The following is a 23,151-nucleotide window of genomic DNA, read 5'->3' as shown; positions in this document are numbered from 1 at the left end:
ATATGTTGTTGACTAATGTGAAATCTAACAGTGAGAAGTGCAAATTAGTATTGATGGCAGTAACAGAAAAGAGATGTTTGCAGTGTCAGGTCTTTAGGAAATGCTACCTCATAGCCCCTTAATAGCCACTGCTGATGGTTAGAGAAAATAACTCCAAAACCTGTATGGCAGGGCTTCTGTTAATCTTTACTGCTCCAGTTGTTGGGAATTCTGAATGCAAGTCATCCAAAACATCCTGCTGCCATTAACTGCTGAGACCATATCCAAACCGTAAGGATTCCCTTCTCCTGTCCATGTGAGCTCCCTGTGCCTGGCAGTCACCATGGTTGCTAAGCCCATCTTGCCATGCTCATTGCAGTCTGAGAGCACTTTGGCCCTTCTGCACAGCTCTGCATGGGTGGGGCCTTCTGTTGGATTAGGGGTTGAGGAGGGGACAGAGCTCTGAAACATCCGCTAGAGTGATCGACACTGAGACAGCATTGCTTTGTTAACTAATCCCGAGCTGACAATGGGTCTAACAGTGAGTTACTAATGACAGTTTGTAACTTCCACATCAGCTGCCTGCAATTAAGTCCTGCAAATCCAATCCTTGTGCTTCCCAGCCTTTACTGACAATGCCGAGGCACATAGCAAATTGCAGTGTGTTTAATTAGCTACTGTTTTGCTAGGAGAACTTAATTCTCAGGAAGAACAGTTCCATGAAGGCTTAAATAACAAGAAACGAATTGGAACTTATGTTTGGGTCTATGGCCTGAAAGTGATTAAATGTAGCAACTGTAGAAAAGTAAGTATCTTCAGATAAGCAAAATAGAGCTCCTCTGTACTCCCTGCTTTCTTCTTTGTGGTTGTGGTCAGGTTGTAATCTCTCTCTGTGATTATAGTAGCAATAGCTGTATGCCAGTGAGCTCTGTTCTGAAAAGTTTGATTGGCTTCCTTGCTAGTGCATGGCAACATTGACTTGAAAGATTTATGAAGGAAATGCAAGGGCATAATTTCTGCCCAAAATAAGCCTCCCAAGGTTCCCATGTAGCTTTCTGAAAACAAACCCAACAAATGTTGGATGAATAGCAATGATGACGTCATTGGTACAGCCTGGGGACTGTATACTTGGTCTGTTAATATAGAGTAAAAGATTGGAAGTGCTGTTATATGGCAGGAGAACTCAGCCTGGAGTGTATTCTGCTTGCAAAGCAGCTGCAAATTATGCAAATGCCATCATCTTTCAGGAAAGGTAAACCCATAGTAATAAGGGAAATATTTAACCATAAGTATTAAAAATTAAATAGGAAAATAAGGACACAGGACATACAGTATCTGATTGTGTGTTATCTTTAGATGTCACAATAGCCATTTGCAGCTGTCAGGCTTCCCATTTCCCTGGCAGGTAGATAGCAATGTCATCTCCATTTTATAGATGCAGGTAAAGAGGGAATTAAAGTGAAGCAGCATGCCCAGGGCTGTTCAGTGAGCTGATGATAATAGCTCGTGGTGATAGCTGGCATGAAAAATGAAGAATAAGCTTTTAGTTCTGCACTTTGAACTCACTATTTATTTTTCCTTTCCTGTGTATGTGACACTGGACCTTGGTGTAAAGTATGTAGTTGAGCTGTATACTGAGATATATATGCTGTGGTATAACAATGCTCTTCTGCATATCTTGCTTCATATGTAAGAGGTGGGTCCATATTCCTTCTCTGGGACTGCAGAGGGAAATTTATGTGGTTGCATTCTGCTTAAGTGACTACAGCCAGTTAGCTTCTCTACCTGGGCTATACCTGTTTATATTTCATCCCAAAATGTGGAGCTATAGTCCTCTAATTTGTGCTTTCTCTCAGAATAAGACTGCAGTCTCTTTCTGTCTTTACGATTTCCTTTGAGATCAAGTTAAGGGCAGAGAGTTATGCACGTATTCCTATCAATAAATGGTTTGTTTCAAATACATGAATGCTGTATTTTGGACCCTGGTTCTGCATTACAGTGGACAAGGAAGAAAAACTAAATACAAGAGAAAAATTCAGGGGTTTGGGGCACACACAAATGGATTTGCAAAGTACCAATGGTACTGCTACCTCAGTAATTATAAATTCACTGCACTTGGGCAAAAAAGAGGGAGAGCTTGTTTGATTGTAGGTGTGGAATATACTGTGGTGATCAAGCTTGTTACTGCACTGAATTGTTGTCCTGTTTTGAGGCCAGGCAGATCCTCTCTTGCCCCTGAAAAGGGCAAAAGAATGAGACTCACACAAATGGATTGTAAAAGCAATGTGAAGTTTCAAGGGAAAGCAGTAAGTGTGTTACAGAAGCTACAAAGCATAGTGACAAAAGAATCCCAAAGCATAGAGAGTCCCTTACAGCACACCCAAAAGCCTCCCAACACTTCCCTTTTCTCCCACCTGAGGGTATGCCCAAAACCCCCAGGTCTGTTTCTTCCCCCTCCACTGCTAGGCTAGTCTCAAGCTGGCCAGGTCTGAGACTGCCCCCCTTCTCCTCCTGGTATTAGGCCTAGTCAGGACTAAGAGGCCTTGAGATACTCCCCCACCATTACCTGGCAGGGAGCATCTCCCATGAGAGAAGAAAGGGAAGAAGAGAATAGAATAGAATTAACCAGGTTGGAAAAGACCTTTGAGATCATTGAGTCCAGCCTATCATCTAACACTATCTAATCAACTAACCCATGGCACCAAGCACCCCATCCGGTCTCTTCCTAAACACCTGCAGTGATGGTGACTCCACCACCTCCCTGGGCAGCCCATTCCAGTGGCCAATCACTCCTTCTGTGACGAACTTCTTCCTGACATCCAGCCTAAACCTCCCCTGTCACAGCTTGAGACTGTGTCCTCTTGTTCTGGTGCTGGTTGCCTGGGAGAGAATGACTTTGCAGATGGATTTATAGGGCACAGGATATTATAGGTATGAAATGTGCTATTTCCTGTGTCCACCTACTGGGTTGGACCCTCTGGACACCAGAGGTGTAGCTTATGTTGCAGTAACAGAAGGCACCCAGCCTAAACTGCCACAATTGTTGATGTATAAGTTAGTGAAGTAGGATCTTTGGTGATACCTTTGTACTAAGGGAACAACAGTAAGGCTCCAACATGTTCTGTGTATTTCTCACAACCGTTTTTAGTCATAGCAAGTAGCACAGTCACAGTTACTGTCAGCTTTGTACAGTTTCAGGTTTTGTTTTGTGCCTGATTCCTGTGTGTCTTCTGAACCTGGGCTAAAGCTCTTGCCACACATTCTGACTAGTTTTGTTTGGCAAAGTTTTGCTATGCTTGGCAGGCTTCCCTCTTAACTGCAAGAAGTTAGACTATAGTGACATTATATACTATTACTCTGAAAACAACCACAACCTAATCTGACTCCTTAGCATCAACATAGCAGCTTAATATCATCTGGACTGATGCATTTCAAGCTTCTATTTGTCATTGCAAATTTTCATAGTAACATGGGAATTTTGCCTTGATACAGGTGTCACTGCTGTGGCTACATTTTAATGCTTAGAAAAGCATCTGAGACTCCAGTTTTGCAAATAGTGTGATCTGAGCTGAAGATCAGGTTTGCCTTCTCAATTAGAGAGCTTTCTTTAATCAGAGTTTAGGCATTCTGTTAATACACTCATCCTCAAGGCATGAGAATATATATATATATAGAGAGAGAGACACACACACATACAGTCCATATGAGTATGATGACTTGATGGCTTGACTGTTGGATTTGAATGAAATGCAGCTAGCTCTGAGTGGTTGGGGTTTTTAAAGATTCTTTCTACTGGCACAGCAAGGAAGTAGGCTGGTTTTGAGAGAGGTCTTGCATCAGAGCCAAATACTGGTTTGCTTCAGGACTGTTTCCCTGTCAATTAGTAGGGAGTCCTGTGATGCAATCTTTAATAATAGTTATTTTTGTCATCTCATGTGTCTGGCTTTATTGTGGACCTAGTCAGTCAATACAGCATAGCTAGTGCAAACAGTCTAGAAAGGTAACTAAGGTAACATCTTCATCTCTTGTTATCACAAGAGAAAATGCTCACAAATCAAATGAAGACACAGACTGTTGCAGAAAAGAGTTTGATGGAAGGTGGCATAGATAAGCAAAAAGCTATCTGACCTTTGGTGTCCTTGTCATCAACATGAAGGTTGCAATCTGAATGTGAAGGAAGTATTGGAACTGGTGAGTGTAAGGCTAGTGAAACCAATATAAGTAGAAATAAAATGGGCAGCATTTTTGTGGATAATTTGGTGAGCCCAGAAACAGGAAGCAAACTTGGGGAAGGTCATATATTTGGATCAGAGAGGGCTGCTTCTGAAATGGTGCTAGGGAAGGGTGAAGGTGAAATTGCCAGGTGAAGACTGAGGTTTGTAAAAGAATGAAGAAAGAATTGGTATTGGGTGCTGGACAGGCCACATGAGTTTATGTAATAGGCTGTATAAATAAAGATCTGTCAAGGTGATTGAATAGTGAGGCTGGAAGAAGGAAGGTAAGGGAAAACTGGGAAGCAATGAAATGCAGGTTTGGAAGAAAACACTTCATAGTATCATAGTATCATTCAGGGTTGGAAGGGACCACAAGGATCATCTAGTTCCAACCCCCCTGTCATGGGCAGGGACACCCCACACTAGATCAGGCTGGCCACAGCCTCATCCAGCCTGGTCTTAAACACCTCCAGGGATGGGGCCTTGACCACCTCCCTGGACAACCCATTCCAGGGTTTCACCACTCTCCTGGGGAAGAACTTCCTCCTCACCTCCAGCCTGAACCTCCCCACCTCCAGCTTCATTCCACTCCCCCTAGTCCTATCACTACCTGAGATCCTGAAAAGTCCCTCCCCAGCCTTCCTGTAGGCCCCCTTCAGATACTGGAAGGCCACAATGAGGTCACCTGGGAGCCTTCTCTTCTGCAGACTGAACAGCCCCAACTCCTTCAGTCTGTCCTCATAGGAGAGGTGCTCCAGCCCTCTGATCATCCTTGTGGCCCTTCTCTGGACACCTTCCAGCGCCTCCATATCCCTCTTGTAATCTATATAGTGATGAAAACGTGGTGGAAAAACTAGGGCCACAGTTGTATTTGCAGATGTATAACATCAGTATTAGGAAATGTTATTCAGATGCTTATTCCAAGGTCACCTGGGAAGGTACAGATAATACAGATCAAAAAGGCCTTGTGAAAGATGAAATCAGGCTAGATTTCAGCTATTGCTTAACTGCTTCTCCTCTTCAGTCAAGGTGGAAGCAATCTAAATTAAATTGTATTAATTAGAAATTTCAATCAAGTGGAAGTAATGTAAATATTTAGATTTTCAGAAAGCCCTGATGTATCTATGTGATTTGACAAATCATCATCTGAATGGTATTTAGTGTCTTTTAATAATACTTTGTAGTGAAGCAGTGAGCTGAAAATTAAACCTCCAGTTTCTGCAGGATACTTCTCACGTGGACTTGGTACAGTGCTCATACAATGATGAGTTCTTTTGGATGTGAGCCCAGCTCAATCACTGCTATGGGATTTCCTTCATATTTCCTGATATTACTGTTTCTGCACCTGAATCCATTACCTCCTCTACATTGCACTCTCTTTGGAAGGAAGGGGTAAGCTTCAGCGTCAGAATGTAGTTTGGAGACACAGTGAGCTAGCAGGCCATGCCATGCAGCTAGCTGTTGCTAAGTCAAAGTACTTGCAAAGTACTTTGATCCTAGAAGAATCAGGGTGCAAAGAGCCAGTTTAACTGCCTGCCAGCAATAAAACAGAGGCAGTATCTGGTTACTGTGACCTCCAAGATGGAGACACATTGGTAAGCAGAATGAGATGGCAAAAGCACGTGCAAAGCAGCATGGGAAAGCAGCTGTGGGATTGTCAGAATATTTCCAAGCAGACACATGATCATCCAGACATCACCAAAAGGTTACTTGCTCTGATATGCAAGGAAGCCTAATTAATAATAATGTCAGCAGCTTTAAAAGCTTTACAGCAGCCTGCAAGCTGCATCGGTGAAAGGTTTGGATTGCGTGAGTGAATCCCTGTTTATGTTGAGTGTTCAGATGTATGCCTGAGGCCAACTGCCTTGTGAACAAATGCTAAATTGGATCAGGGGTTTTTCCCAAATATTTACTAGCTTTCCTTCTGGAGCAGTCAGGTGGTTGAAACATCACTTTCATTGAACTGAGGTGATCTGAAAGGGGCTGAAGGATTTAAACCAAACAACTTGGCAGGGTTTTGGTAAAGGAATGCAGAACGAACACACATTTTGTCTAGGGTGTTACTGACAGGTAAGTAGGCACAGAAGGTAGTGCAACTGATAGTGCTTTCTGTGTAGATAAATCTGGAGCTTGACTGAAAATAAGACAGGATCTGTTTGCTCCCTGTTTGCAATCAGTTCATGCTGTGGAAGTGCTGCTAGCCAGCAGTGCTTCAGAGGAGAGAACACAATTAGCCTTATGCATATACCAAGTGATTAGCATTGTTTTCTGTAATACATAAACTGGTATTTAATTTTATTTGTAACATTGGATATTGTCCTCTTGAGAAGACACCCTCTCACCTCCAGTTCTGCTGCTTCTTGCTTGCTTAAAGGGTAGCTATCAAGAGAGTCCCTGTTTTCCCACCTCTCCTTTGGTTGGACTAGGTAATTTGCTGTTCTGTCAGATTCAGCAGGAATCACAGAATTAGCCAGGTTGGAAAAGACCTCAGAAATCATCAAGTCCAGCCTATTACCTAACACCTTATGACAACTAAACCATGGCTTCAAGTGCCACGTTCAATCTTTTTTTGAACACCTCCAGGGATGGGGACTCCACCACCTCCCTGGGCAGCACTTTCCACTGGCCAATTACTCTTTCTGTGAAGAACTTTCTGCTCACCTTGAGCCTAAACTTCCCCTGGCACAGCTTGAGACTGTATCCTATGTTTCTGTTGATGGTTGCCTGGGAGACCAACCCCCACCTGTCTACATCCTCCTTTCAGATAGTTGTAGAGAGCAATAAAGTCTCTCCCCTGAGCCTCCTCTTCTTCAGGTTAAAGGATCCCAGCTCCCTCAACCTCTCCTCATAGGGCTTGTGCTTGTTGGAGGAATACATCCTCCAACATCAGAACAGTATATGGAAGTTCAAAGAAAATTGCTGGTGCTACCTTACAGTGTCCCTTTAAATGAAACAAAGCATGGCAGTGCTGGTGCTGTTTAGAGACCAGTTACATGGACAGAACAGGCTAGAAATCAGAGCTCAAGTTTTGCTGAATGTGGAGTTAGTACTGTGGACAGTCACACCATTGAGAAGCAGTTGCTGACCACTTCCTCTTGCATATCAGACCTGAAAATCCAGGAAGCATGCAGGACACGGTGCTCCAGACAACCTACCCACCCTCTCTTCTGAGGTTTCCTCAAGAAGAGCAGCCAGAACCAGGCAAAAGGCAAAGACAAGGAAGAAGATTCTATTTTAGATTCTACTTTTACCTCAGAGTTGAAGCAAGGGGACTTGAAATTTTGGTATGAAACACAGCAAATTTTAGAAGTGGACAGGAAATAGAGGTAGCTACCTAGCAGACTTAATAAGAAGGCAAACACTGCTTGAGACCACACTCCATTGGAGTTCCTGCTCACCTTCTACCACTATTCATTCCCTTTTGGCAGATCTTGAAGCTTCTGTGTTAGTGAAAAGCTGATTTCTGAGGAAGCTCTGTTGAGAGCAGCTCTCTGCCTGTAGGAGTTAAATTTCTTCAAATTTTCCCCATTCCCTCCAAACCTCAAATTAGTCCACCACAGCACCCACGATTCCTAACCCTTCTCCCAGAGGAGGTGTGCTGGGTTAGCTTTCAAAGGTTTTAAATAGTAAATGAAATTAATGTATTTGTTTCTTTATTTGAATGTGCATTGTTGGAACAAATCTTTCTTTCTTAAGTCTGTTAAAGCTTCTCCTCCCACCTTTTCATGGTATCAGTCAGGGTTGGAAGGGACCACAAGAATCATCTAGTTCCAACCCCCTGCCATGGGCAGGGACACCCCACACTACATCAGGCTGGCCACAGCCTCAGCCAGCCTGAGCTTAAACACCTTCAGGGACGGCGCCCCAACCACCTCCCTGGACAACCCATTCCAGGGTTTCACCACTCTCATGGTGAAGAACCTCCTCCTCACATCCAGCCTGAATCTCCCCACCTCCAGCTTCATTCCATTCCATTCCCCCTAGTCCTATCACTACCTGACATCCTGAGAAGTCCTTCCCCAGCCTTCCTGTAGGCCCCCTTCAGATACTGGAAGGCCACAATGAGGTCACCTTGGAGCCTTCTCTTCTGCAGACTGAACAGCCCCAACTCCTTCAGTCTGTCCTCATAGGAGAGGTGCTCTAGCCCTCTGACCATCCTTGTGGCCCTTCTCTGGACACCTTCCAGCACCTCCTGTTTCCTCAAGCTGAAGCATTACTGCTTGTTAAACTGGGGTGTAGCTAAAATGCACGCTTTAAAAGTCATCATCTATTCATTGACCTGTCCCTCTTAAGTTTGTTGATTCAGTTTGGCTGGGGAGGCAAAAGCTGAGCAGAATTAAAAATTAATGGAAGCATTGCAATGGACACAAGAAACCTGACAAGTAACAAGAAACCTCATCAACTTAACATGCAATCATCCTGCTTAAAACCAATAAGCATGCCAAACAGGCAAGACAGGTTGTGTGCAGAAGGATTCTAGATTATCTTGTTAGAATGCACTAAAGCTCTAGTTCAACCAGTTTTATTCTAAAGCCAGCACTGCCACTGAAAGGAGGAGTCTCCTGTGCTTATGACCTTGCTGTTGGTTTCAGCTCTCAGTGCTGGTATCTATATCCTTCTCCATCTCCTTTCTCTGATCTTTCTTGTGCTGGGATTATTGGGTGACTGTGGGTGAGGCATCTGAGGAGCTTATGTGTGTGGACAGGGGAGGTACAGAAGCAGCAGCATCTGTGGGCTGTTTTTCTCCTTGCTCAGTCTCTCAATGTTTTTTACCACACTTTACTGTGATCTTGCCAGTGCTACCCTCTACTTGAAACCAGGATGGGAGTAAGCAACTTGGAAGTGTTAAGCCAGGCACACATCTGAAACATGACACTGTTTCCTCCCCATCCCTGTGCTGAATTCGTGGTGCTTTGTGTCTAGGTGAGAATGTTTAGCTGAAGTACACTCCTTGTTCTTGAAGATAGGGTGTGTAAATAAAACTTGACGATGGGTGTCTCTTGCTGCCTCAGACCTACCAGGAAGCCTCACCTCTAAAACACATATGCAGTTTTCTTCTTGCATCTGCTTATCTGGAGTTCAGCTGCTCTTTCTGTAGCTCACATCACATCTAAAGAAGCCTTTTGTAGGGAAAGATAAGCAGAATCTCCTGGAATAAAAGAAGGCAGGCTGCCATTGTTGAAGATTTAGATAGTTTATATGTATCTACAGACTGTAGGTTTCTCTTTTAAATGAGAAAGTTGAGGAGAGCCTTAAATTCTTGCATCACTAACTTCCAAACTAATCTCCACAAAGATGAATGACTTCACTGTGGTGGTAGTTTAGTGCTTTGAGAAGTACACATTTTGTCTGAGCTGTGGGTACTGATGGGGGAATTAAATCATGCTAACACAACTCCCAGTATGCATGTAGGAATGCCCAGCTGCAAGGAAGGTTGAAGGACTGGCAAACCTTATGATATTGTGACAACTCCTTTCTAAAAGCTGCACACCTACATAATATTGGTCTGTTTGCTGATGACAGCTGAACTAGTTTGAGAGTTAGAAATGGCCACAGTCATCCATTTCTGTCTGGAGCTCTGAATGGCATACTGGTTTCGTGCAGGTGCTACAGGAACCCTCTTTTTCATACTGATGGTCCTTGGCTGGCTCACACCATGTCCAGTAACATCTCTGCTTTGCAGCAGGGGTTGGTAGGAATGCTTCATTTCCATTCAGTGTATAATCTGATCTTTGTTCAGAAGTGAGCGCTGAACACCTCTGAAATCTGCTTTATAGCTGTAACCAGCAAGTCTTGTCATGACACCTTCTGTGCAACAATGATACCACTGCAGTGGGAAAATAAAAGGGATATGAGTGGAATGAAGGTGAGTTTCACAGGGCTTGGACCTGGACACTTTCTGTCCCTGGACAAATAAGTGGTTTCCTTCACTTTTTCTAGGAAGCTGATAATGATTTTTTTCCCCCCACAAACTTCTCAAGCTTTTGGTCATCACCAGTTGCAAGAGAAGAACAAGACACTTTCTCACATTTGGATGGCACGCTTATAGGAAGTAACCTGTGTGATAAAGACCACAGAAATCAGGGTGTAAATAATTTGTCACGCAGTTGTAGTGAAACATTACTGGTGTCTCAGTCTTGCATTTTATATCCTTACCATTTTTTGTTTGTATCCTGCAGGTAAGGCACAGAACTTCAGACCAGGTAATGGCATTGAAGATGAACACACTGAACAGCAACAGAGCAAACATGCTGAAAGAGGTTCAACTTATGAATAGACTCTCACATCCAAACATCTTGAGGTATACTTGCTTTTTTTCCCCCCTGAATTGTATAGAGACATGTTGTCTTCAGCAGAGCTTGCTTGCTTTCTTTTTAAGATTCTAGCTGTGTCTGTTGTGAATGTGTTAGGATCAGCTTCTAATTAGATGGAGGGAGGGGAGGAGGAAGATTTGAACAGATTGAAAACCCACATGATTTTGGTATCTGAAGTTTACCAATAACAAATAATGTACTTCAGAGACACCCATGGTTTCTCATCATATCATTTTACTGATTCAGAAACCTATGAAGAGTGAAATTTGGTTTCTTGTAATGAATTACTCCAAATTCAACACCATTCAAATAACCCATGGTTATTAATCTTGCAGATGAGCAATGCAAAGTGCCATAGCTTCCTCATCTTTTTAGGTCTGTTTTCTAATGTTTAGCATTTCCTTATTGCAAGGTGGGATAGGAGGGACCAAAGAAAACAAATTAGAGCTGAACTAATCTGATTTATCTGCTCTGGAAAGAAAAAAGGTAGTTCTTGTTTTGCAATACCCTACTGGATGCAAAGCCAAAATGTTGCAATGTGTGTCTTGTTATGCCTTGAATCTTCTCAGTCTTGGTTACTCTTCTATGGCAAATATTTCACATAATTAACTGAAACCATAACAGCAAGAAATGAGAAAGATGTGAGGACAGAGGACTTTCTCCTAAACTGCTGTTGCACAGCTGAGATCCATTTTGATACTCTCAGGCAGCAAAATTGGAAAGTTCTGGAGATGCAGTGAAGTACCTGATTTCCTCTTCTTTTCTGGATTGTTAAATAATAGAGACATAATACTAGTTGCTAAAACCCTTTATAATCAGCTTTTCTGATCCTTGAAGTCCTAGCTCAGTCTCCATGAGCTGATGTCCCTGGAGTGGTGAAGCCCTGGAATGGGTTGTCCAGGGAGGTGGTTGAGGCCCCATCCTTGGAGGTGTTTAAGCCCAGCCTGGATGAGGCTCTGGCCAGCCTGATCTAGTGTGGGGTATCCCTGCCCATGGCAGGGAGGTTGGAACTAGATGATCCTTGTGGTCCCTTCCAACCCTGACTGATACTATGATACTATGATGTGTAACATTACTATCTTGTTTGTTTCCTTCAATATTTATAAGCAGAGGCATCAGAAGTATTTAGATTATCTGAAGGGACCATTCCACTAATTTATACCTATTCTCTAAGGTTTTTTTCCCCTTAAAACCCCCCAAACCTGTGAATCTACAGAATTTTTACTCATGATATACTGTGTTGGTTTTATCACAGTATATTTATTTGAATGTTGTAGTAATCCTTCCCTAACAGGTTACCTGTTACCTAACTGTAATTAGTTTTTCTCAGATCCAAGGCGAGGTGAGTTCCCAGCACCTCCTTTGTCTGTTCTGTTTTCTGATGATGTCAGATATCTGACTTTTTAGGTTTCAGGAACAGTAATTGTTTCATATATCTGTCTACCATTTCCTCTCCCTCAGAATCCGTAGATAAGCAGTGTATGATCCTGGGGTCTTACACAGCTGCTTTTTAAGGTTTAGCAAGGTAACTTCTCAGGACTGGCATTGTCAGAATTGTGAAGTCAGCGCACATCATCAGTTTCTTTATCAATTTTGTGTTTATTTTGTTTGTTTTAAAAAAGCACCTAACCTCACAACTTACTCAAAATACTTGCTTGGATCAAGGTTGAGGGAAACTAGGAAAGTGATAGTTTGACAGGCTGGCATTGTTTAGAAGAGGAGGCTCAGGGGAGACCTTATTGCTGTCTACAGCTACCTGAAGGGAGGTTGTAGCCAGGAGGAGTTTGGTCTCTTCTCCCAGGCAACCAGCACCAGAACAAGAGGACACAGTCTCAAGCTGCACCAGGGGAAGTTTAGGCTCAAGGTGAGGAAAAAGTTCTTCACTGAGAGAGTTGTTAGCCATTGGAATGAGCTGCCCAGGGAGGTGGTGGAGTCACCATCGCTGGAGGTGTTCAAGAGGGGATTGGACATGGCACTCGGTGCCATGGTTTAGTCATGAGGTCCATGGTGGCAGTTTGGACTTGATGATCTTTGAGGTCTCTTCCATCTTGGTGATTCTGTGATTCTAAAAAAGCATTCAGCTGCAGCTTCATGAAACCCTGCCCTCCTCCTTGAATGGAGTTACGCAGATACTGCTGAGAACAAAAGTTATTGTGCTCAGCTCTGAGTAATTGCTGAAACTTAAATGTCTTATGATGCCTGAGAGATCGTATCAATGATATACTGGTCCCTTCTGGCCTTAGAGCCTATGAATAATTTGAAGTTCGTGGTGTTGCACAGATGGTCTTGAAGAAAGAAAATCATACATTGATTTATGCATGAAGCAGGGAAGGCATTCCATTTGATCACAGTTATTACACAGGATTGATAGAGAAGCATTTTTTCTTCTTCTTCTGTGTGCTCAACTATGTTATAAGTGAACACAAAAGAAATAAATGACTTAAATAGAAGTGTTTTATCTTTGCATAATATGTTTTGAAGACTAAACTATGCTTGCTTTATAAATGGCATGATTTGAGACCTCTTCAAAGAGAGTTGATTCCCTGGTGGAAAAAATACTGCTTTTTTTTTCCTCTTATCTGTTAGGTAAATTCCCTTGCTGCAGAGAGCGAGGACATTGCTACAGAAAATGCAAATAAGAAAATCCTTTTTAGATTTATTCTTCTGCTGAGTAGTAATACACACTAAACCCAATTATTTCTCTTTCTGCAGCAGATAACTTGGTGGTTTTGTGAGTTAGTTATGTGTAATTTCATTTTTTTTTTATCATTATTTAAAATAACTTACTGTATTGTTTCCAGTCTCTGTGTGGGAGAAGATATTTTCCCTTTTTGAAATGTTACCTGTCTATCTGTCCAGCTCTGGGCCCCTCAGTTTAGGAAGGATGTTGACTTGCTGGAATGTGTCCAGAGAAGGGCAACAAAGTTGGTGAGGGGTTTGGAACACAAGCCCTGTGAGGAGAGGCTGAGGGAGCTGGGGTTGCTTAGCCTGGAGAAGAGGAGGCTCAGGGGAGAGCTTATTGCTGTCTACAACTACCTGAAGGGAGGTTGTAGCCAGGTGGGGGCTGGTCTCTTCTCCCAGGCAGCCAGCACCAGAACAAGAGGACACAGTCTCAAGCTGTGCCAAGGGAGGTTTAGGCTGGATGTTAGGAAGAAATTCTACACAGAGAGAGTGATTGCCCATTTAGAATGGGCTGCCCGGGGAGGTGGTGAAATCACCATCATGGGAGGTGTTTAGGAGGAGACTTGATGGGTTGTTTGGTGCCATGGTTTAGTTGATTAGGTGGTGTTGGATGATAGGTTGGACGTGATGATCTTGAAGGTCTCTTCCTGCCTAGTTCATCCTACCCTGCTCTACCCTACTCTGTTCTGCTCTACCCTACTCTGTTCTGCTCTACCCTACTCTGTTCTGCTCTACCCTACTCTGTTCTGCTCTACCCTACTCTGTTCTGCTCTACCCTACTCTGTTCTGCTCTACCCTACTCTGTTCTGCTCTACCCTACTCTGTTCTGCTCAATTCATACCTGTACCATGGATACACACATGCTTACAAACATCTCCATATTTCAGAAGCCCATAAATCGTCATGTTGTCAACTAAGAGCAGCTGGAATGGTATTGCTGGGGGGTCACTAGGAAAATGTTCTACATGTTTCTGCTGAAACATTTTCTGTGATTCTTTTTTTGTTGTTGGGAAATTTTAAGTTTATATTAGTATTTAAAGGGAATGATCCTCTTCCCAGAGGTTCTAACATGTAACTCCTCCTTTCCAGAGACCTTAAATGTTAGTTTCTTCACTTAATTTTTGTCCTTTGAAGTTCTACCTCTACATTACCGAGCAAGCAGTTTGGTCATTGGCTTCAACTTTAATTATGCATTGATTAGACACTGGATGTCCTCCACATGCCTTGAAGATGTTATCTGCTTTTATATAATATATACAGTCTGAGCTGTTGTTTGCTAGTGGGTTCCTAGGCTGAAGTGTTGAGCACTCAGTGGTTAATTGTAGCCGAGACAGAGGGCTGTGAGGTGTTGTGATATCAAGTAGCTTGTAAAATTCTGGCACTGGATAGATACTAACTTTATGGCATCCAAAGTCTGCTCTCAGCTTGTTTCAGTATGTGCAGTTCAGTCAGTTAATGTTTTAGAAAGTGAATGCCAGATTCGGCCATGATGCATTGGTTTTGGGGTACTGAAGTCATCCTTAATCTGGGTGCAGATTGGTGTTTTTTTGAACATCCTCATGCTTTGGTGCCTAAAATTTGTAATTCAATCAATGTTTTTGTCATAGAACTCTTCCCTGGTTTGTGTAGAACTAAGTGATATGGAAGAAAGAGGAGATTCATCTTCCTAGTGGTGTATTTGGGAGCCAAAGATCATTATTACCCTGTAGGTGATAAAAATCCCCATCCCTTTGCCAGTGCTTTAAAGTGCATAGCAAAAATTTCAAGCTGTCTATGCCCATGTGCCCACAGTTAATTTCAAGATGCCATTGCAAAAATTTTTGCAGTTTTTTTGCCATTGATTGCACTGATGTGAATAATAAATATTACTGAGTATGTGAAACTGCTCTTGCTTCAGTCCTTATGAGCTCGTTTTCAAGCTGAAGATACCTTTTGGCATTTTCATCCTGGCCTGCAGTCACCGTTCTGGAGTGTGAGTTTGTCAGTAGTTGCTGACTTTCATCCATTCCTTAGCCTGGTAGAGATTACCTAAGGGCAGGTCTGTGTCCTGACTTTAGTGACTCTCCTGTACTATTTCAGGAGTTGCAGTCGTGTCAAGATGCTTCAGTCTCTCTGCTTCTAATAGTTGGTGAGGTATCAGTCTGATTATTTAGGCTTTAAAAAAGGCTTGTGTTTCTGGCTGTGGGGTGAAAGGCTTTAAATATCCCTACTCATTTCAGTATTTCTGTGCTTAAATGCTATTCCTGGCCAGCTGTGTAGATCCATCTTGATCAGAAGACTGATGTAAGTGAAGAGCTTGATTTTGACCTACCAAGTCCTCAGTAAGTATAGCATCCCCGTGGCACCATCAGAAAGATTTTAGTGCTCAAATATGTCCACATATATATATATATATATATAAATATTTTCTGATATATTAAGGCTAAGAATATTTTCTGTGTATTAAGAATATGTTGGAATAGAATACACCAGCTCTTGCATCTTCATCAGCATGGTGGTGAAAAATAAGGGGATTTAGAGGTATTTCTGTTTGTCCCTTCCCTGTTGCTTTCAATTAGCAGGTGTGATTCCAGAGGTAGACTGGATGTAATGTAGTAACATTCTGTCCAGTCACATAACAAACTGTGTATGAAAAAATCTGGAATTTTTTTGTTTAGCCTTTTTCCCCAGAGGCTAGCTTAGGGGGACTTTAGGAATGTGCACAGCAAAAGCAGGCTAATGGTGTTAATGGAGTGTTCTCCTCTGTTTCTGCTATCAAGCTCATCTCCTATCTCTACCTCACTCCTGTATATGAGCTAAACATGGAGAACTAAAATATTTTTCAGTCTCTGATCTGCATTTCTCCCTGCCCTAGGTGTGGGAGTTCTGGTTTTATCACATTCCCTCAAAAGAGATGGCAAGAGCAGGAGTGGAAGAGTGAGCTGGGGTTCTGCTTTGCACCATGTGATGTTTACTATAGGCACTTCAATACAGGGTGGCTGATGCATGACAAGACTGTAATTGCTGAGGTTAGGGAAACCAGAAGTTTGGAGCATTTCTTCATTTCCTCACTAGCTTTTGTTCCATTTAAAGCACATTGCTGTTCAAGACATGGGTTAGATCTGGTACCAGGGTTATGAAAGGTCTAGTGTGTATTTTAAACGTTTCTTACTGCTTTGCTGCCTCTCTGAATGCTGATTTGCTTGCCATAGTTAGGAGTTTTTACCTAACCTAAAGTAAGAAAATAGGGCTGGAAAGGACTCACAAAATCTTTGTCCTTGTGTCCTAGCTGGGAAGGAGCCTTAGGGCTGCAGCTTGATACCTTTTCATTCTGGTAATGTCTTACAGGTGTGTTTTTTTCTCATTTTCACAAATAATGTGGGGTGCTAACCCAGATTCTCCATCTCCTGTGCTGTCTCTTAAATTAGCCTGTCTTTAATTTTGAGATAGAGTTACAGTCTTTAATACCACTACTGTTTGCATAAAAAGTGTTTCTTCATTTGATCTGCACCTTGGGGACTTCCTTTAAAACATTGTGTTTCTTCAGAAAGCCTTAGCTCATGTCTTGAAGTGCACTCGTGGGAGCACTTGGAGGTATTGCTGCGTTTGGCAGTGAGCACGCAGGCAGATTGACTCGCTGATTAAATCCACCTTCTTGTATGCATGCACGCACACACACACAGAGACACATAAAGATAAGCAAACACTGCATATTAGGTGAACTTCTTTCAAGGGGAGTTTTGTTTCATCTCCTTTCAGACAAATCTAGCACCTTGGAAACACAGCACTGGGTGGGGGGAGCCGGGAGGGTGTGTGGTGTGTGTTGGTGCAGTTTTCTCCTGTCAAACTTTTCTTTTTGTGAAATTACTTGTGATTGACTTCTTAACAATAGGCAGAAGGATACCTTTTGTGTTTTAGCATCCTTTGTCCTCTAGTGAACAATAACAGAAAGGGAAAATACTTTCACTTCTCCCTGTCTAATTTAGTTATCAAGAAGGAGTATTTTAGAAACGCTGCGTGCAAGACAGCAGAGGAGAGGCAGAGGAGAGGCCATATGTGTGGTGGAGAATATGTTACAGGAAGGACAAATGAAACACATTACCTGTACAGGAGCCCCTATTACAAGAGGGATGTGGAGGTGCTGTAACGTGTCCAGAGAAGGGCCATGAGGATGATCAGAGGGCTGGAGCACCTCTCCTATGAGGACAGACTGAAGGACTTGAGGCTGTTCAGTCTGAAGAGGAGAAGGCTCTAAGGTGACCTAATTGTGGCCTTCCAGTATCTGAAGGGGGCCTACAGGAAGGCTGGGGAAGGACTTCTCAGGATCTCAGGTAGTGATAGGACTAGGGGGAATGGAATGAAGCTGGAGGTGGGGAGATTCAGGCTGGATGTGAGGAGGAGGTTCTTCACCTTGAGGGTGGTGAAGCCCTGGAATGGGTTGTCCAGGGAGGTGGTTGAGGCCCCATCCCTGGAGGTGTTTAAGCCCAGGCTGGACGAGGCTGTGGCCAGCCTGATCTAGTGTGGGGTGTCCCTGCCCATGGCAGGGAGGTTGGAACTAGCTGATCCTTGTGGTCCCTTCCAACCCTGACTGATACTATGATACATCTTGAATCAAAAGGCAAGTGCAGAAAACTTAAAATACATTTGTAACTTAGCATAACTAAAGCATGAAGGAAGGTCTTGGTGCAGGCTTAATGTTCTTGCTCCTCTTCCTTCTCCAGTAACTGTCAGTGCTGTGGATTGAGCATCTCGTCTTTTGACCTTGTTTTGCTTTGTGTTACTTAGCTGATATGAGAGCCTTTTGCATTGGTGCATTTGGTTTGTTTCTTATGTTTAATGTTACCAAGCTGCTGAGTTTCATCATACAAGTAGTATGATTTCAGAGGACATCCGCTTATGTTAGAGTGTAGCCGCCCAGGTTTATGCATAGAACAGGAATAAGTCCCTGGTGAAGTTCTTTAAATGGGAAGCATGTGTTCCATGTCTGGATGTCTACAGTTGCTGTATAACCTGGATATTTGTTTTTCTTGATTTGTCAAGAAGGCAAAGATTGTAGGGTGAGGATACAGCTCTTAATCTCTCCTTTCCTTTCCAGAATTATCTGTTTTGCAGTCTCACTGAAATGAAAGCAGGGTAGCTGAGAAAAATATCCAGAGTACTTTCTCTTACACTTGTCTAGGAGAGGAGATATTCCAGCTTGATGGAGGTTTATGGAAACAATCTTCCAACTTCTGAACGCCACTGTCATTTGCTAGAAAGCATTTGGTGGTGGAAACGTGCTGCGTTGTGTTTAGCGGGGTGGATATAAATAGCGTCCTTCATATTTGCAGGTTCTGGGGAGACTTCCAGCACCTAGTCAGAGTTTTGGAAGTGCTTCAGCTTTTCTGATAAGGCCAGATACACTGTCTTGAAAGTAAACTTCCTTAAATCTGCAAATAGTTTCCTGTGGTGCGGACGACTGGCTCGTTGAAGCCTCTTTCAACTAGAAATGCTTATAGGAAGTGTAACCTTTGGCTGACAAGGCGTTCTGCTGAAGTTCACCTACAAGCATGTTTTGGCTCTGGAGACAGTGGGTCTAGCCAAGAGGAATAATCTCAGCTGTGTAGGACCAGCATGTCAGCTTCCTGTCCACAGAACTTGGAATCTCATCTGGGCAATCTCAAAAGCTGAAATCTTACGTAAAGTCTTGCTTGGTAATTGTAATTCCTGGTAGCAGCTGCATGTATTACCTTTTAGTGCAACTGCTTTCCAACACTGTTTTTTGTAGCAGTACTTGGCTTAGCCAAGAGGCTTATTACTGCTTGATTCAGCAGCTAAGAAGTTTTCCAGGAATTTGGATCACTAGAGGTCTATTCTATCAATTTATTTCCCAGAGCCTGAAAACTGAGCTTCTTGACACAAAGTTGAAATGGTTTCAATATGTTGCTTGTAAACTCATTAATTCTGTCTTTATCAGTGTGTCTAGTTTCTCTTTTCCTGGATAATAACTTCTAAATATGTGGAATTTATAAATGTGTCTTCATCTAGATCTCTCCCCCCCATGAAAGCATGATACTGACCTTTGTTTTTAACTTCTGATTTATAGTTAGTAGTGTATCACAGTATAACTATGGTTGGAAGAGACCTCGAGGATCATAGAGTCCAACCTATCAACACAGACCCCATGACTAGACCATGACACCAAGTGCCACATCCAATCCCCTCTTGAACACCTCCAGGGACGGGGACTCCACCATCTCCCTGGGCAGCACATTCCAATGACAAACAACTCGCTTGGTGAAGAACTTTCTCCTCACCTCCCCTGGCGCAGCTTGAGACTGTGTCCCCTTGTTCTGGTGCTGCTTGCCTGGGAGAAGAGACCAACCCCTTCCTGGCTACAACCACCTTTCAGGTAGCTGTAGAGGGCAATAAGGTCTCCCCTGAGCCTCTTCTTCTCCGGGCTAAACAATCCCAGCTCCCTCAGCCTCTCCTCATAGGGCTTGTGCTCAAGGCCTCTCCCCAGCCTTGTTGCCCTTCTCTGGACATGTTCAGGTGTCTCAATGTCCTTCTTAAACTGAGGAGCCCAGAACTGGACACAGCACTCAAGGTGCAGCCTAACCAAAGCAGAGTACAGGGGCACAATGACTTCCCTGCTCCTGCTGGTCACACTATTCCTAATGCAGGCCAGGATGCCAATGGCCCTCTTGGCCACCTGGGCACACTGCTGGCTCATATTCAGGCGGCTGTCAATCAGCAGTATGTCTGTATGTATGTGTATGTCTGTTTCCCAGTAGAAACCCTGGATGTTTAAGAATTTTTGAGCTCTTGGTAACTTGAACCAGTGTGTCTTTTCTGCCTTAAGCACAAAGGTAGTGAGTGTTTCCACTGAGACTTCCCTTGATCAAAGCAGGTTAGAGAAAAAGGTACGTTCTGCTAGTCTTGGTGTGACAGTGATAGTTTTCTTGTTTGGTAAAGATGAGGCAAGAAATTTAACTTAGCCAAATTTTTTACTAAGTCCTGACTGCATTAATATTTTACAACTAAGTCAAACACACTGAATTCCTAATTTAAAAGTAATCAACTTTGCAAAGGAAGAGTGGATGTGTAGAGGAAAGCAGTATTGTTTTTAACTGCTTAGCCTCAATCTTGGTTGACTGAAAATACTGCAGTCCTGGATTAACCTTGTGTCATTCACAAAAGAGAAAATCATACTTTCAATAGTTGTCTAATAGTGGGACTCATATCTTGGGTTTCTTTTTCCAGTTTTGCTTGTAAATCTATTAACACTATGCCTCAGGCCTCTGGAGACTTTGAGAATATATTGAGGAAGAAACAGATTTCTGCTCTGAAGGAGTCTATATTTCTCAGTCTCAGGAAGCTTGTCAACTTGTTACAATGTTCTCCATACGCAATTGCTGTGTGAGGTGAACACAGAAACGGCAGTGATGTGAGTAGACCGTGTATCTAAAAGGACCCTTCTTCCCTTTCCCCTGAACACCTGGTTATAGAATAGAATTAACCAGGTTGGAAAAGGCCTTTGGGATCATCAAGTCCAGCCTATCATTCAGCACAATCTAATCAACTAAACCATGGCACCAAGCGCCCCATCCAGTCTCTTCTGAAATATGTAGATGTTTGTAAGCATGTGTGTATCCATATACAGAATAGAATAGAATAGACCAGGCTGGAAGAGACCTTCAAGATCATCATGTCCAACCTATCATCCAACACCACCTAATCAACTAAACCATGCAACCAAGCACCTTATCAAGTCTCATCTGAACACCTCCAGTGATGGTGACTCCACCACCTCCCTGGGCATCCCATTCCAATGGCCAATCTCTCTTTCTGTGAAGAACTTCTTCCTAACATCCAGCCTAAACCTCTCCTGGTGCAGCTTGAGACTGTGTCCTCTTGTTCTGGTGCTGCTTGCCTGGGTGAAGAGACCAGCCCCTACCTGTCTACAACCTCCCTTCAGGTAGTTGTAGACAGCAATAAGGTCTCTCCTGAGCCTCCTCTTCTCCAGGCTAAGCAACCCCAGCTCCCTCAGCCTCTCCTCACAGGGCTTGTGCTCCAGGCCTCTCACCAGCTTTGCTGCCCTTCTCTGACCTATTGTTCTTCTAGTTAACAAGAGGAATGGGATTTTTACTGTCTGTCCAATTAAGATTCCTATCTTTTATTCAGGGAATATTTTTGGAGGTAAAAACAAGCAACAGAAGTTCCAAGTACAAGTCCTGTGGCCTCTTTGGTTATAAAAACAGATTTCCACTGCTCAGCTTAGGCAAAGAACCTTACCTGTGTTATTTTCCTTTGGCTGCTTGTAATTTACCAGTCAGCTGTTAGACAAGAGAACAGTAAGGATCATTCATTTCTTGAAAAGCAGCTTAGCTGAACTAGTACTATGTGTGTCTTGCATCATTTTGTTTTTAAATTCAGCAATGTCTGAGGATATATAAGGTCCTTTCCCTTCAAATTGTGCTCCATAGGATTCCCCTGTCACATTTAATGGAATCATGCTACTGCTTGCTTGCCAAGTGGAACTTTCTGACTGTTGTGGAAATAACAGCCAAGGTGGTTTTTGCTTGTCAAGAGCAAAATCTAAATGATACAGTATCACAGTGTAACTTAGGTTGGAAAGGACCTCGAGGATCATCGAGTCCAACCTATCAACACAGACCCCATGACTAGACCATGGCACCGAGTGCCATGTCCAATCTCCCCTTGAACGCCTCCAGGGACAGTGACTCCACCACCTCCCTGGGCAACCTGTTCCAATGCCGAATGACTCGCTCGGTGAAGAACTTCCTCCTCACCTCGAGTCTAAACCTCCCCTGGCGCAGCTTGAGACTGTGTCCCCTTGTTCTGGTGCTGGTTGCCTGGGAGAAGAGACCAACCCCTTCCCGGCTACAACCACCTTTCAGGTAGTTGTAGAGGGCAATGAGGTCAGCCCTGAGCCTCCTCTTCTCCAGGCTAAACAATCCCAGCTCCCTCAGCCACTCCTCATAGGGCTGTGCTCAAGGCCTCTCCCCAGCCTTGTTGCCCTTCTCTGGACACATTGAAGTGTCTCAATGTCCTTCTTAAACTGAGGAGCCCAGAACTGAACACAGGACTCAAGGTGCGGCCTAACCAATGCAGAGTACAGGGGCACAATGACTTCCCTGCTCCTGCTGGCCACACTATTCCTAATGCAGGCCAGGATGCCATTGGCCCTCTTGGCCACCTGGGCACACTGCTGGCTCATGTTTAGGCAGCTGTCAATCAGCACCCCCAGGTCCCTGTCTGTTTGGGAACTTTCCAGCCACTCCGACCCCAGCCTGTAGCTCTGCATGGGGTTGCCATAGCCAAAGTGCAGCACTCGGCACTTGGACATGTTGAATGCCATCCCATTGGACTCTGCCCATCTGTCCAGTCAGTTGAGGTCCCTCTGCAGAGCCTTTCTACCCTCTAACTGACTAACATCTGCTCCACACATGAAGATTAGTTAATCTAAGAAGAGCCAACACTTTCATCGTGCAAGGAGGCCTCTGAAGTGCATACAATTTCCAGTTTTACTTAGCTTTCTCATGGGAGATGTTTGCTATTAATATTAATCTGCATTTTGCCACTTTTCAGTTCAGCTTGTGTTGTGGTAAGGGTGAGCTTTCAGTTGTTCCCCTTGTATGAAATGTATGGCACATTCTCTGTGCTTTCCAGAAAAACTGAAAGGTGACAGTCACTGCTGGTGACAGCAGGAGCCTGAGCTTTCTGCAGTGTAGGTAACTTTAGTGCATTGTGTGCATACAGGGTACTAGCAACACTTGCTTCCACTCAGCTGTTGGAAATAGGGGGGTGGGGAGGGGATGTGTGCTGTACTTGTGTGCCCTTATATTCCTCACTGGTTAGGAATGGGATTAGAAGAAACATCTTTATGCTTAAGCAGCAAAACACAAAGGGAAGTAATTTTCTGTTTGTGCAGACCAGCAGTGGGTTACTTGACTTAAACTTCCTTAAAGCAGAACTCTGAG

At 43.4% G+C, this 23,151-nt stretch overlaps 1 protein-coding gene across 1 annotated transcript in view; it reads left to right on the top strand.

Moving 5' to 3' along the window:
* The window catches only part of TESK2 (testis associated actin remodelling kinase 2), a 100,114-nt gene that overhangs the window by 21,949 nt on the left and 55,014 nt on the right, over positions 1-23,151 (top strand). The window contains exon 3 of the mRNA XM_068141599.1: positions 10,373-10,494. Coding sequence (XP_067997700.1) covers positions 10,373-10,494 — 122 coding nt within the window. The remainder of the gene's footprint in view (positions 1-10,372; positions 10,495-23,151) is intronic.

This window comes from Melanerpes formicivorus, unplaced genomic scaffold (assembly GCF_026170545.1).
Source record: "Melanerpes formicivorus ecotype bairdi unplaced genomic scaffold, bMelFor1.0.p_v2 SCAF_7, whole genome shotgun sequence".
Classification (NCBI taxonomy): domain Eukaryota; kingdom Metazoa; phylum Chordata; class Aves; order Piciformes; family Picidae; genus Melanerpes; species Melanerpes formicivorus.
Note: the sequence above shows the minus strand (reverse complement) of the source record. Positions and strands in the feature narration are given on the sequence as shown.